General features: G+C 36.2%; 1 protein-coding gene across 7 annotated transcripts in view; it reads right to left on the bottom strand.

Annotated features, from left to right (window-relative positions):
* Nucleotides 1–12987, bottom strand: part of ARHGAP12 (Rho GTPase activating protein 12) — a 117864-nt gene that overhangs the window by 47949 nt on the left and 56928 nt on the right. For 4 of the 7 annotated variants that reach the window (XM_046678839.1, XM_046678840.1, XM_046678842.1 and 1 more), the window contains exons 4-5: nucleotides 7360–7623; nucleotides 838–978 (exon numbers count right to left, since the gene is read on the bottom strand). The exons of 1 other annotated variant lie outside the window; for it this stretch is intronic. In XM_046678839.1, coding sequence (XP_046534795.1) covers nucleotides 838–978; nucleotides 7360–7623 — 405 coding nt within the window. The remainder of the gene's footprint in view (nucleotides 1–837; nucleotides 979–7359; nucleotides 7624–12987) is intronic. 2 more of the 7 variants (XM_046678841.1, XM_046678845.1) reach the window with 1 other exon arrangement.

Below are 12987 nucleotides of genomic sequence, written 5' to 3'. Positions count from 1 at the left end.
AGCGGACACAGGGCCACACTCTAACAAAAGGAAAACTTTTTTCAATCTTTAAGTATAAAACTACTGAACAATTTAAGCCAAACTTTATGCAAACCCTTAGGAGTTACCTCCTATAGCCGACACATCTTACTCAATATGATTTAAATAACAACAAAACTTCACATAAGATAACATAGGGAATATGAGGAGAAAAAGAATAAGTATTGGTAATATAAACATGTGATCTTGATTGTGAAATAAATGAAAACTACTGTTTCCTAATGTTCTAATGTCTAATAATTAAAGCAGGAATGAGGGGTAAAAACCTACCTCCATTTATTTCCAAGGATCTATTCTCTAAACTAGCACAACCAAGCAGTTACCTTCTCTGATGATACCAGATATAATACACATAAAATTTCAATATGTATTCCCAAACTAATTAATTAATCACAACATACTAGATTCATGGTTTTTGTTTTACATAACTTGGTTATAAAAGAAAAAGGAATACAGGAAGTGAAGTGGTATATCATAATGGCATGTTCAGAAAACTATTCACCAAGAAAAATATAAAGAAATACATTTATTGAAGAAGTCTAAACAGAATGATACTCAGTAGGTCTACTCTTTAAAAGGTCTATCTTAAATGGGTTTCAACACTACAAGAATCAGTATCACTGTAAGCAGTTTAAACCCATGAATCAGTAGCTATACTGAGTTTTCATTTGTCAATTGTCATGATTATAGAATTACAATAAAGAATATTTTCATGAGTTTTTTACTACTAAAACTTCAGTACACAACTGTTTTATGAGAGGATTCTGCCAAGAACACTAGATGAGGAAAAAAAGGTACCTTTTCATTAGTATAGTCACTGGTATATAAGGTATGCCCACGTTCATCCAACTCTTCTGACCAACCCTTTGGAGGAGAACCACACTGACTATCTGACTGGCTGTAACAAATGCTGTGGTAGTTTTCTTCTGATGAAAGAAGCTATAAACAGTCAGAAACATAAGGATTTTTCTTCTTTGCATATATATACACAGTAGTTGAAAATCTAAGCGATAGACTTTATTTGGGTATTAGTACCAGATATCTGGAATATATTTGAGTATTTAATCTTCAAAACATTGTTTAGTCTTTTAAATGGTACATTGTAAGTGGTGAGGTGAAATTAATAATAGTTATTTTATCACATTAATGCAACCCTAGAGAAATTCATCATAATAAAATTGAAAACAATGTTTCAGACAGATAAAATGTTACTTTCTATTTAATGCTGCTTTTAAACTGAAATCAGGTTAGAAAATGACAGGAGTGTGTATGCATACACATGCCTATGTGTAAGCAAAGTAGCGGATGGGGTACTTCATCAGACTGAGAATCTTGAAAATTCTCACTCATCTCTATCTCACAAGTTCCTAACCAAATTTCTGGCAAACAACAATGCTCAATAAATATATCTTGAACTCTTTTGTGAAAGTGTGTGGGATGGCAAGGAGGGAAAAAGACACTAGCTTTGTAACACTATATTTTATGTCCTAATTTATTGGCAAATTTTCCTAACTCACCCAACCAAGTGCTTATTAAAGACTGTTGGAAACTAAACTTCAAAACAAGAAAAAATATTATTGAGAAAATTCAAACACAATACAGAGAGGTTAAGAAATTCATTGTGGAAATAATTAAGGTATCCTTTCCTTTTAAAAAAAAAAAAAAAAAAACGATAAACTCCAGACATTTAAGAGAAGCAAATTAGAAGATGGAGAAAATTTAACCATTTCTGTTTTTTCAAACAAGAGGCACCATGTGACTAAGTAGCAATTTGCTTACTGCACTTAAACTTCATTCATTCAACCAATATCCACTAGGTTAACTCTCATGTGCAAATGACCCTTCCAGGATCACTTACAGGTAAAATAGTTTCTGCAATTAAATCTTAATCAGATATATTTTCTACCATTGTAATTTGGTCTAAAACACTAAGATATTTAGATTCTCAATGTTGTAGAAGTAACTTGACATAAATATCCTAATATTAATATGTTCACAAAAACTGACATAGACAACTTTGCAGAATCCTTGCATAAACTGAGCTGTATATGTTTCAGAACGGTAATGTTTTTAGAAAATGGACAACCTAAATCAAAAATTAGGATTAATTTTTACTTAATTGAGACCACTTAAAATGTAAGCTCATGAAGGAGAAGTGCAATAAAGTCTTTTAGAAACACAGTAAAAGAATGCAATCTAATTAGCAAAATTAATTTAAGAAAGTCACTAAATCATGTTTTTCATAAACTCAACTTTCTAGTTAACAAAATGCTCACCATAATTTCCTAATTTTTGTGCAGTAAAATGTTCACTTCTACCATGAAAAGTAACGCTCCAGTACCTCAACATGTTTTCTTACACTATAGAACCAAGAGTAGCTTTAAGATCTTAATATTTACTGCTAGAAAAGAGATGTCTAAGGACAAACAAAAATTAAGATTATTTTGGTAAGCATTCTCCAAATGTTAACTGTTCTATACTAAATAACTCCATTCAGCAGGACACTTGGCCCAGCGACTTTGGGGTAAATATTCTGTAGCAAACATAGCCTAGTAGAAAGATGAGGAGGCCACCTAGATGTTCCATTTATAGAAGAATGACAGGTAGGTACCCAACTGATCGCCCAGATGAAAGCAGTTTAAAATATTACATAAAATTTTTTTAAAAATCATCAAGCAGCAAGAAGTTAGTTAAGAAATACTGAGAGGTCAAAAACTAAGTAGAAATAAGAATCCAGAAAGATAAGTAGAATAAAAAGACCAGCCTTCTCGTTGAAGATAGTTGCCAAACCCCGAACTAGAACATTAGTTTTCGAGGCCATGCAGAAGCACTGGGGAACGGGACTCAGGACCATCAAAGGCAGGGAGTGTAAAAGGATACCCCACAATAAAGAACTGGGAGGCCAAAGAATTATACCCACAGATTATGGGTGAACCAGAAACAAATCTCGTCCCTTTATTCCACACTAGGGAAATCACAGGAATCTTCACAAAAAATTGGGGGAAACTGGAGGAATCCCCAACTACAAGCAAGTCTTTATGCAATCCAACTTACTACTACTTAGGTGGCCTATAAAAACTGAAAATTTAGTTACAGATATTCATAGGATACCAGTTTCCCTAGGCACCTGGCAGAAACAAAGCACATCCTCTCTGAAGGAATAAACTTTCAACCCCAGCATTAAAGACTTCCTATATACGAATTTTCAAGAACTATCATCTCACATTAAAACACATACTGAGACACACAAAAGATGTGCAACAAAACACCATGAGTGAGAGACAAGAAAAACAGACAACATAATGAGACTCTCAAAGACTTTATATACTGGAATTATCAAAAATAAAATATAAAATAAAGCTAAAGAAAAACATGACAAATAAATGCAATACATGATCCCTCGCTGGATGCTCCACTGCAGGAAAAACTATAAAGGATATTACTTGACAAGTGAGAAACACTGAATATTAACTATGTATTAAATAATATACCAATATTAAATTTGTTGGCTATGATAAATCTGTTTTTCACCAAAAAAATTGGTTTTGCTGAAAAATGTCCTTACATTCAGAGAATAAAATCTTATGCTGTCTCCTCCAAATGGTTCAGAAAAAATTATTGGAGGGTAAAGAGGTGGAAGGAGGGATAGAGAAATAAAGTAAATGTGGCAAAATGTTAACAACTGATGAATCTAGATGAAGGACATCTGGTATATGGATGCTCACTCTACTATTCTTTCCATTTTTTTTTGCAGGTCTAAAACTTTTCAAAGGAATAAGATGGGGAAGCTCCTCCAAACAAATAAAAAAATAACATTTTTTAAATTCAAGGACTGGTTTAATATCACATAAAGATGTACCTGAAGAGAAAAATAGTGAACAGGAGCTAGATCTGAAAATGACTGAGAATGAAGCAGGAAGAGACACAGAGAGAAAATTTTAAAGTATACGGGAAATCAAGAGCCATGACAAACAGAGTAAGGGGATTAAGCAGTCATCTAATCAAAGTTCCAGAATGAGAGGAAAGAGAAAATGGGACAGAAGCTATATATAGACAATGACTAAGAATTTTCCAGACCTGATCAGACAGGACTCCCTAAATTCAGGAGTCCCAACAAAGCCCTGGCAGGAAACAAAAAAAGATACCTTCACCTAGTTACCTCATAGTGAAAGCAGAGATACAAGATCTTAAAAGCTGCCAGCAAGAAGAGACAGGCTGCTCTTAAAGGAATGACAAGTGAATTTCCAACATCAACAATGGAAGCCTGAAAACAGAGAATGAAATCTTCAATGAACTAGGAAAAAACAAACAGGTGAACAATCAACTTGGAACTGTACACCCAGTAAAGATACTCTTCAAAAATAAGGACAAAATAAATGCATTTCCAGACAAACAAAAAATCTGATTCTATCACTAACAGATCCACACTAAGGAAATTTAAAACTATGTACTTTAGACAAGAGAAAATTTATCCAAGACAATCTAATCTGCATAAAGAAATGTGAGAAAACAAAGTGGTAAATATGAGGATTAACTTTTAGAGTCACCTTGTACAACAATAAGAGGGCTAAAAATAGAAACAAAATATAAGACAACAATAGCACAACAGCGTGTATAGTTCTTGTACCGCTTTAAGGAGCAAGAAGATACCAATTAACTTTAGACTTTCTAAGTATGCATGTCAAAATTTCTAAGGCCGAGTTTCTCAACAGCAGCACTATGGACACCTAAGGCCAGATAATTCTTCAATTTGGGAGCTGTCTTGTGTATCACAGGATGTTTGACAGCCTCTCTGGCCTCTACCCACTAGACACCAGTAGTGCTCCCCCAGTTGTAACAACCAAAAATCTCTCCAGACATTGTCTAATGCCCACCAGGAGGCAAAACTGTTACGGGCTGAGAACCACTGTTCTAGGGTAACTGCTAAAATAATAAGCTTCTGAGTTAAGATGGAAGAGTGAACACTTGCTCCCTCTCAAACCCCACTAAAATAAAAGCACTGAAATATCTTAAAAAGACCTAACCCCTCAAGAAAAGGGAGAACACAAGAAGAAACAATACTCATAAAACTGTGGAGCTAAGAAGCAGATGAAAAAAAGTGAAATTATCCACAAAGAAAGCAGAATCTTAACTGGTGGGGTAGATGTGGAGTTGAAAAGATGAAATCCAACAAATTTACAGAGCACAATTTTCAAACGGCTCAGGAACTAACTGTTAGGTACTCCTGGAGCCCCCAGGTGAAGGCAAGGGTACTAAAATCACCAGGATCTCCTTCTTCACGTGTGGCTGCTAGGTGTGTGCCCCTCCCTTACCCAGAAGTACAGGGATTTACTCCCTCTTAAGAGGGAAGACAGGAAGATTCTGAGTTGGGAGATAAGAGGCACAGTTGGGACATGGGTATCACACAGAAATAGGGCAGACCAAAGAACGATACACAAACTGAATGCCAACTACCAAGACCCTGGCAGCCCTGACTCTCTAGGCAGAAGATTTTAAGACTTCTGTGGAGACTGAATAGTCTAAAAGGAAGGCCTAATGGTTCTAACATTGGAGACTCCCCACAAACCAGGTGACCCAGGTTGCCATAAAGCAAAGTTCAAAATATCTTACAACTGTGAGAAAAAATTATTTCTAACCTACAATTTTATACTCAGGCAAACTATCAATGAAATATGAAAGCAGAATACAGACATTTTCACATACAAAAATCTCAATTTAACCTCCCATGTGCGACCTTTCTCAAGAAGTTACTGGAAGTTATCCTTCAGCCACTTTGGAAATAACTATTTGTTTTTATAAAACCTGTGCAAAGACTACTAGTATAAGCTGAGACTCTGATATACAAATAACTCTCATCTATTTATTGAAATGGAAAGCTAAGAAACATGTTAAAAGTTCCCATGGACACTCTGAATTCCTTTAAATCATTCTATAATACAGCCCTTTCCCTAATTCTCCCAAATTATTAGATTTGACTTTGCTATTGCTACACAGGACAACTTATTTTCAAATCTTTCTAGATCTACCACTCAGTGTTCCTAACACTTTCCTTACTATAGTAACACAAGAACAATTTCTCTCACTATTCTCTAGCTCATTCTTGAACACTAAGGTACAAGTTATCTCCAAACCAAAGCTATAAATAACTGAAAAATAGGACAAGAAGAGGGGTTATTAACCACAAAAAGCTTTTTCAGATTCTGCTAAATGCAGGCTGTGTTACCTGGTTTTTCCAGCTCCTACCTAACTGGATTTCTGGTGGGTTTTTTTTGTCTGCTTTATTTCCCAAACCCCCCGATACATAGTTGTATATCTTAGTTGCAGGTCCTTCTAGTTGTGGGATGTGGGACACCTCCCCAGCGTGGCCTGAAGAGCGGTGCCATGTCCGTGCCCAGGATCCGAACCCTGGGCTGCCGCAGCAGAGCACGCATACTTAACCACTCGGCCATGGAGCCGGCCCCTGGATTTCTGTTTTTATTGTACAGCCGGCTGCTTTCTATAAAAGCAGGGTGTCCTATGCAGATGCAGGGGCCTGTCTATCAAAACACAGGATTTAACTCTGTTCTATCCATCCTACTCAAGCTTCTCCTACGTATCTAAACAGTCCCCAGGAATCTCTTCAGACCTGAGATGAGTGTTTCTCAAAATATGGTGGGCCAAATCGCTGCACCGCCCTCTAAGAGGTGTGAGGGAAGTGAAACCGAGGTGGGGGGTAAGGGAGAATTCGAACACTTGTTAGAGAAAATAATGATTTCAGAGTGGACTGTCAGACTGAAAGGACGATCTATTTGCAGCAAAGGAATTATTTTATACTTGTTTCCCTTAGATATAAATCAAAGTGATCTTGTACCTCTGACTGAGAAAAACCGTGAAGTATCTTGCTGGCCATACCAAACCAACAGAGAAAAGTGTCTGTTTTAATCAGTTAAATAACTTTGTTTTTTATTTTTTATTTATTTGGCTAAGTCATGTCAAATATTTTCTTTCCTTCTTTTTCTAAAAATTGTCACTGCTTGGACAATAACAATGATTGAATTAGTACCTTCTAGCACACGAGGGAAACCACTGGCACTAGGCAACTTTAATCCAGTTAATACTGGAACTAGTAAGCGTGCTATAAGGTTAGCTACTGTCTACTAATTAGAGATTAGGAAGTAACTAGCATTAATATAATAAAACTTGGAAAGAACATTTAGTATCTTAGAGATTTCAAGTGTTCTACCATTTCCATACCAAGAAACAAGCCTATTCACTTCTTTCGCCTCTGAACAACGGGAAGCGAGTTTGGTCACTCCCTGGTGCCTCCTTCACAACTCATACCTCTTGATCTCCTGGACTCTGGGAATCTCCTTTGCTTATGTTTGTATCCCGAGTCCAACGAGGTGGTTTCCAAGTTCTTTCCTGTGTTCCTCTGTTATAGTAATAACAACGCCCAGAACTATCTTTATGAGTTTCCCATTCTCCATTAATCTGAATTGCTGGGCTCCCAGGAAGCGGGGGGAGAGCAGACTGGGATATTTTCAGCTCTTGCAGATTAGCGTAGACAGGAGAATCTGGCCGTCCTTGATTTGGAGGTGTTGTTGCCTGTGAAAAATGTGCAATATTCATGTTTAAATTGGCATAACATTAACACATTAAAATTAAATGAAACATGAGATTTATAAACATACACACTAATTCATTTTTTTTCTTCTTCTTCTCCCCAAAGCCCCCCACGTACATAGTTGTATATTCTAGTTGTAGGTCCTTCTAGTTCTGCTATATGGGACACCGCCTCAGCATGGCTTGATGAGCAGTGCTAGGTCCGTGCCCAAGATCCAAACTGGCAAACCCTGCAGAGCACATGAACTTAACCACTTGGCCACAGGGCTAATCTCTACTAATTCATCTAAAAATAGACAAACAGGTGTATATGGTCTTTCTAAAGAAATAATTTAACAGTTTTAATATTCATAGTTTGAAAAAAATATAAAAGTTTCAAATAAATCCAAAGTGCTTAATACCTTTGCTTAATAACTTTCCCTCACCCTGAAAGAATACTCAACTAGAAGTCAGAAGCTATGGGTTCTAGTTTAAGATCTCGCATTAACAAGTTGTATGACATTGGATTAGATCACTGTCTCTCTCTGAAATTAATTTTTTAATCTCTGTAAAGGAGAGAATTGGATTAAACCACCTACATCTCCTTTGGCTCTAAAACTTTATGATTTTAGGCAATTTTTTAAAATATAAAAACTCTTACACATGGGTAACTCTGCATTTATAAACTATCAAATGAAAGATTTTATATTCTAAGCTCTAATATTAAATCAGGAATGTAAGTGAAAGATAAAGGAGACATACTTCAGCTTAAAATTTACTACATTCTATTCTTTTTCAGTTATAATTTCTCAGTAACCATAAATAAATCCTTTAGTCTCTTCCTAGTTTCCTATTTGTGAATTTCCTAACAGTGGAAAAATAAGAATAAGCAGTAACTCTCTGATTTACATGCTTAATCTCAACCTAAGCTTTACGTTTTATTTTTAAATGTTTCACTAGATGTCAGTCAAGAACAGAATACTCTGTCCGGCCCTGTGGCCAAGCGGTTAAGTTCACGTGCTCCGCTGCGACAGCCCAGGGTTTCGCCGGTTCGGATCCTGGGCATGGACATGGCACCACTCATCAGGCCATGCTGAGGTGGCATCCCACACGACACAACTAGAAGGACCCACAACTAAAAAAAATATACATCTACGTACCACGGGGCTTTGGGGAGAAAAAGGAAAACTAAAATCTTTAAAAAAACAAAGAATACTCTTCATACCCCTTGCATAAGGACAGTGTAAACCGTATGAAGTTAGAATTCTAGTTGCTGAAGGGAAAAAGCCCATGTCCGAGAACACCTTTTGGTATTGCGTGTTCATATTTGTGTGTATATCTTTCCTTTTATGATAGGGTTTCTCAACCTCAGCACCACTAACATTTGAGGACAGACCATTCTTTCTTGTTTGGGGGCTATCCTGTATACTGTAGAATGTTTACTAGCATTTCTGGTCTCTACCCACTAGATGATAGTGGCATCCCCCCATTGTGACAACTAGAAAGTCTCCAGACATTGCCAATGTCCCCTGGGGACAAAACCGCCCCTAGCTGAAAACTACTCTGCTTTACCACATAAATCCTAGAGTTATATTCAGACATTCAATTACTTCTATACTGTACCTCGAGTTTTATGAGTGCTTTAAAAATTGAATGAAAAAAGGGAAACATGGATGGATAGTCAGTTTTATTGAAATTAAAGTACTTTAACTTCTAAAATATTGTTTGCTTATAAAATAATTATCATGAATCTAAATCATAGAATAAGCCTTCTCTTACAGTAAAAATAACCCAAAACATGAATACATTTGTAAAATGGTTACTTTTGGTCTCTTTACACTCAGTAATTAGGAAAATACTGTACTCAATGACACAAATTAGACTGTCTTCCTAAACATGTAGCTTTGAATTTAGACTACCCAAACAGCATCTTTCTATGAAGAAAATCTATCCATCAAGACAAATTTCCATGTATGTCTCTTTCAGAACAACTCCACATTCTGGTGAATTAGCCAGGATAACAATGCTTCTCTACTAAGATGAACTCTGTTAATACAAAAAACAATACTATATAGTAAATCACTTCCCAGAAGCTCATCTAGAGAATATTTATTCAACAAGTGATAAAGAACTTCCTACTTTGCTCCTGATACTTTACTAGACGTAGAGAAATAAAGATGCCAAGAAACAGCCATTTTCTAAATGATGTTTATGGACAAATTCTAGTAATCGTTAAGAAACAACTAATTCCTATGGTTTAAACAGGTCAAATTTAAACAGTTTTTCCAATTCAAAAGAACTGGAATGCTTCAACACAGTTCATAAGGTGAGCATAATTCTGAAATAAAAGCAGAGAAGAATTAAATGAAAGAAAAAACTATAAACCAATCTCACTTATGAATATAAATGAAAATACACTAAATAAAACCTTAGCAATCAAATCCAGCACTGTATTAAATAACTCAGGGAAAAGGAGAAATGTTAAGTCCATCTGTCTTCAGGAAATCTCTTACTGTATTCTTTACACTCACCAGATTAACACGATCATCTCCACAGACACCAACAAAGCATTTAATAAAATTCCACCTGGATTCAGGATCAAACTCTTAGCGAGTGAGAAATAAGTGACAGCTCCTTAATCTGACTTTTAAAAATTATTATTTAAAATAAACATCATATTAGCAAGACATTGATAAGAAGCATTTTCATTCAAGTCAAGAATACTACTAAGATGCCAAGAATTGCTGTTTTCCAATATTGTACTGGAGGGCCTAAGCAATGTACTAAGATATGAAAAATGAATTAAACTCATAAATATCTAGAAGGAAAAATAAACGCTGATATTTGTCATTGACATAACCAATACCCAAAAACCCAAGTCCATGAAAACTACTAAGAAGTTTGATAAGTTGGCCAGATACAGGATCATCTAAACAGTTTCCCATACAAGAGCAATGACAAATTGGAAAATGTAACAGAATAAAAAATTCTCATTCACAATAGGAAAAGAACTGTTCAACATTTACAAATAATGCTTTTTAAAAAATGTACAAAACCAAATGAGGAATATTTATGAAATTTTCCTCAGGTACCTAAAATTATATTTGAAGAGATAAACCTTTGTTCCTAAATGGAAAAACTGAACTTTGTAACTATGTTACTTCTCCAAAAGTTAGTCCATAAATTCTACAAATTCAATGCAGTGGTCAGCACACAGTATAGTTAGTACACCCCCTAGCACACAGTAGCATGTAATGAAATTTGTTGAATGAACAAACAAATGTGAACAAAAGAATGCAAACATACATGCCAAAGTTAAAAGCAAAAATTCAAGAACTTGGAACTGGTTACACGTGAGAGAGAGAGAGAGAGAGAGAGGAAACTACGAAAATATCCATATTTCTAGTTGGGGGAAAAGGATGGATAGTTGTGTCACCATTTAAGACAGAAACTATCTAAAAAGAAAATGAATGTCAAGTATCCAGTTAGGTGCTAAGGTTACAAATATGAATTAAAAAACATCTTCTAGGACCTCATAATATAGTAAAAGAAAGAGAAACAAAAATCTTTTAAATGCATAACAGACACAATGCTAGAGCTACACATGGATACTATGGGAGCAAAAAGGAAGAGGCCTGGAAACAAATGACTAAGCCTTAGAAGTAAATAAATGAGAGTTAGCCAGGTAAAAGTTGGGGATACAGCAAGAACATAAGTTTGACCAAAAAAGGCATGGTAGAGTCAGGGAATGATGCTGACTCAGAGTAGATAAAAGGAGCAGCCAGAGAAAGATCAAAGCAGAAACAAACGACAGCAGAGGGAGAGCTTTTATGTCATGTTAAAAAGCACAGATGTTATCCAGTAGCACTTAGGGAACTACTGAAGACTTTAAGTCAGGAAGTACATTCCGATTTAAAATTTAGAAATATTACTGATTTTAGAGGAACACAACTAGAGGCAGAGATCAGTTCAGAGGTTGGTACAATACAAGAGACAGAAGAAGAGAGTTGCAATAGGACAAGGATAGCAGGGCTGCAGAACCAGAGCTGGATTCAAAAAAACTAGAAGGTTCAATTAACATGCAGATTCTATGTTTGTTCATGTGAAGCATACTTTTTCTCGTGTTTGTGTGTGTTTTTAACCACAGATCAAATAATGTCAAGAATAGGAGGAAAAGAAGAGTTCCATTTAGACTGTATGGGGTTGACAAACAAGCCCTTTGAAAATCCAGGTGGAAATGCTCATAGACAGTTAGATACACAGACTGGGAACTCAGTGCAGAAATCAGGGCTAAAAATAGAAATGTAAAAGTTGTTGGCATATAGGTGGGGCCAATAACTTAAGAGAGACCACAGAATGAGAGGGAGAAGAAAAGAGAACCCTGGAAGCAGTTGCTTTATCAATTAAAATGAGAATACAGGTATAAGGTTAGCACAGGGTCTGGCATGGTGACTCTCATTGTTATTATAATTATTATTGGAATTAATATAATTAAGAGACCAGACAAAATAAGAGGAGTCAGTAAAGGAGTCAGAAAGGAAAGTCAGAGGTAGAAGATCTACAAGAAAGGGTGGTATTTAAAAGTTTTCAAAAGAAAACTTCAAGAGAATGCGAACCTGATAGTATCAATCTATACTTCAGTATGAGGGCTCTGAAGCAATCACTAGATTCAGCGATTAAGAGGCCATTTTACCTTAGCTTCCAGCCAAGAGGATCTGAAATTACCTTCCCGCCATAAACAACTAGAAAAGTGCATAAAATTCAGGAAACACATATTTTCAGGCATTGCATAACAAGCAGCCAGGACTATGATCCCTGTGAGAAGAAACAAATGCGGTGGCTCTATCACTTCCAGGCTTTCTGCCTAGAGGTGGTTTCCAGAAATCGGCACAGGGAGGGGAAACCCAAACAGAGCCTAGCAATCACCATAAGTCAACAGGACAGAGATAAAGTTTACATTTATTATTTAAAGTAACGAAGGGAATCAGACACGAAAGGAAAATAATTACATAAGTAGCAAACATTGTGAAGAGAAGAAAAGGAGAAGGGAATGGTCCCTAATTTGTTTAAATCGAGAGAATCTTCAAACTTTGTTAGTATTCTTCAAAACCGATTAACCAAGCAACAGAAGTGAGAGGGATGTCTGAAATCAAGAGATTAACAGTAATTCTAAGTAGAATAATATATAGCTACAGGGGCCGGCTCCGTGGCCGAGTGGTTAAGTTCACGCGCTCCGCTGCAGCGGCCCAGGGTTCGGATCCTAGGCACGGACATGGCACCTTTCATCAGGCCACGTTGGGGCGGCGTCCCACATCCCACAACTAGAAGTACCTGCAACTAAGATATACACCTCTCTACTGGGGGGGG

This window comes from Equus quagga, chromosome 12 (assembly GCF_021613505.1).
Source record: "Equus quagga isolate Etosha38 chromosome 12, UCLA_HA_Equagga_1.0, whole genome shotgun sequence".
In the NCBI taxonomy this organism is placed as follows: domain Eukaryota; kingdom Metazoa; phylum Chordata; class Mammalia; order Perissodactyla; family Equidae; genus Equus; species Equus quagga.
This window is presented reverse-complemented; position numbering and strand designations above follow the sequence as displayed.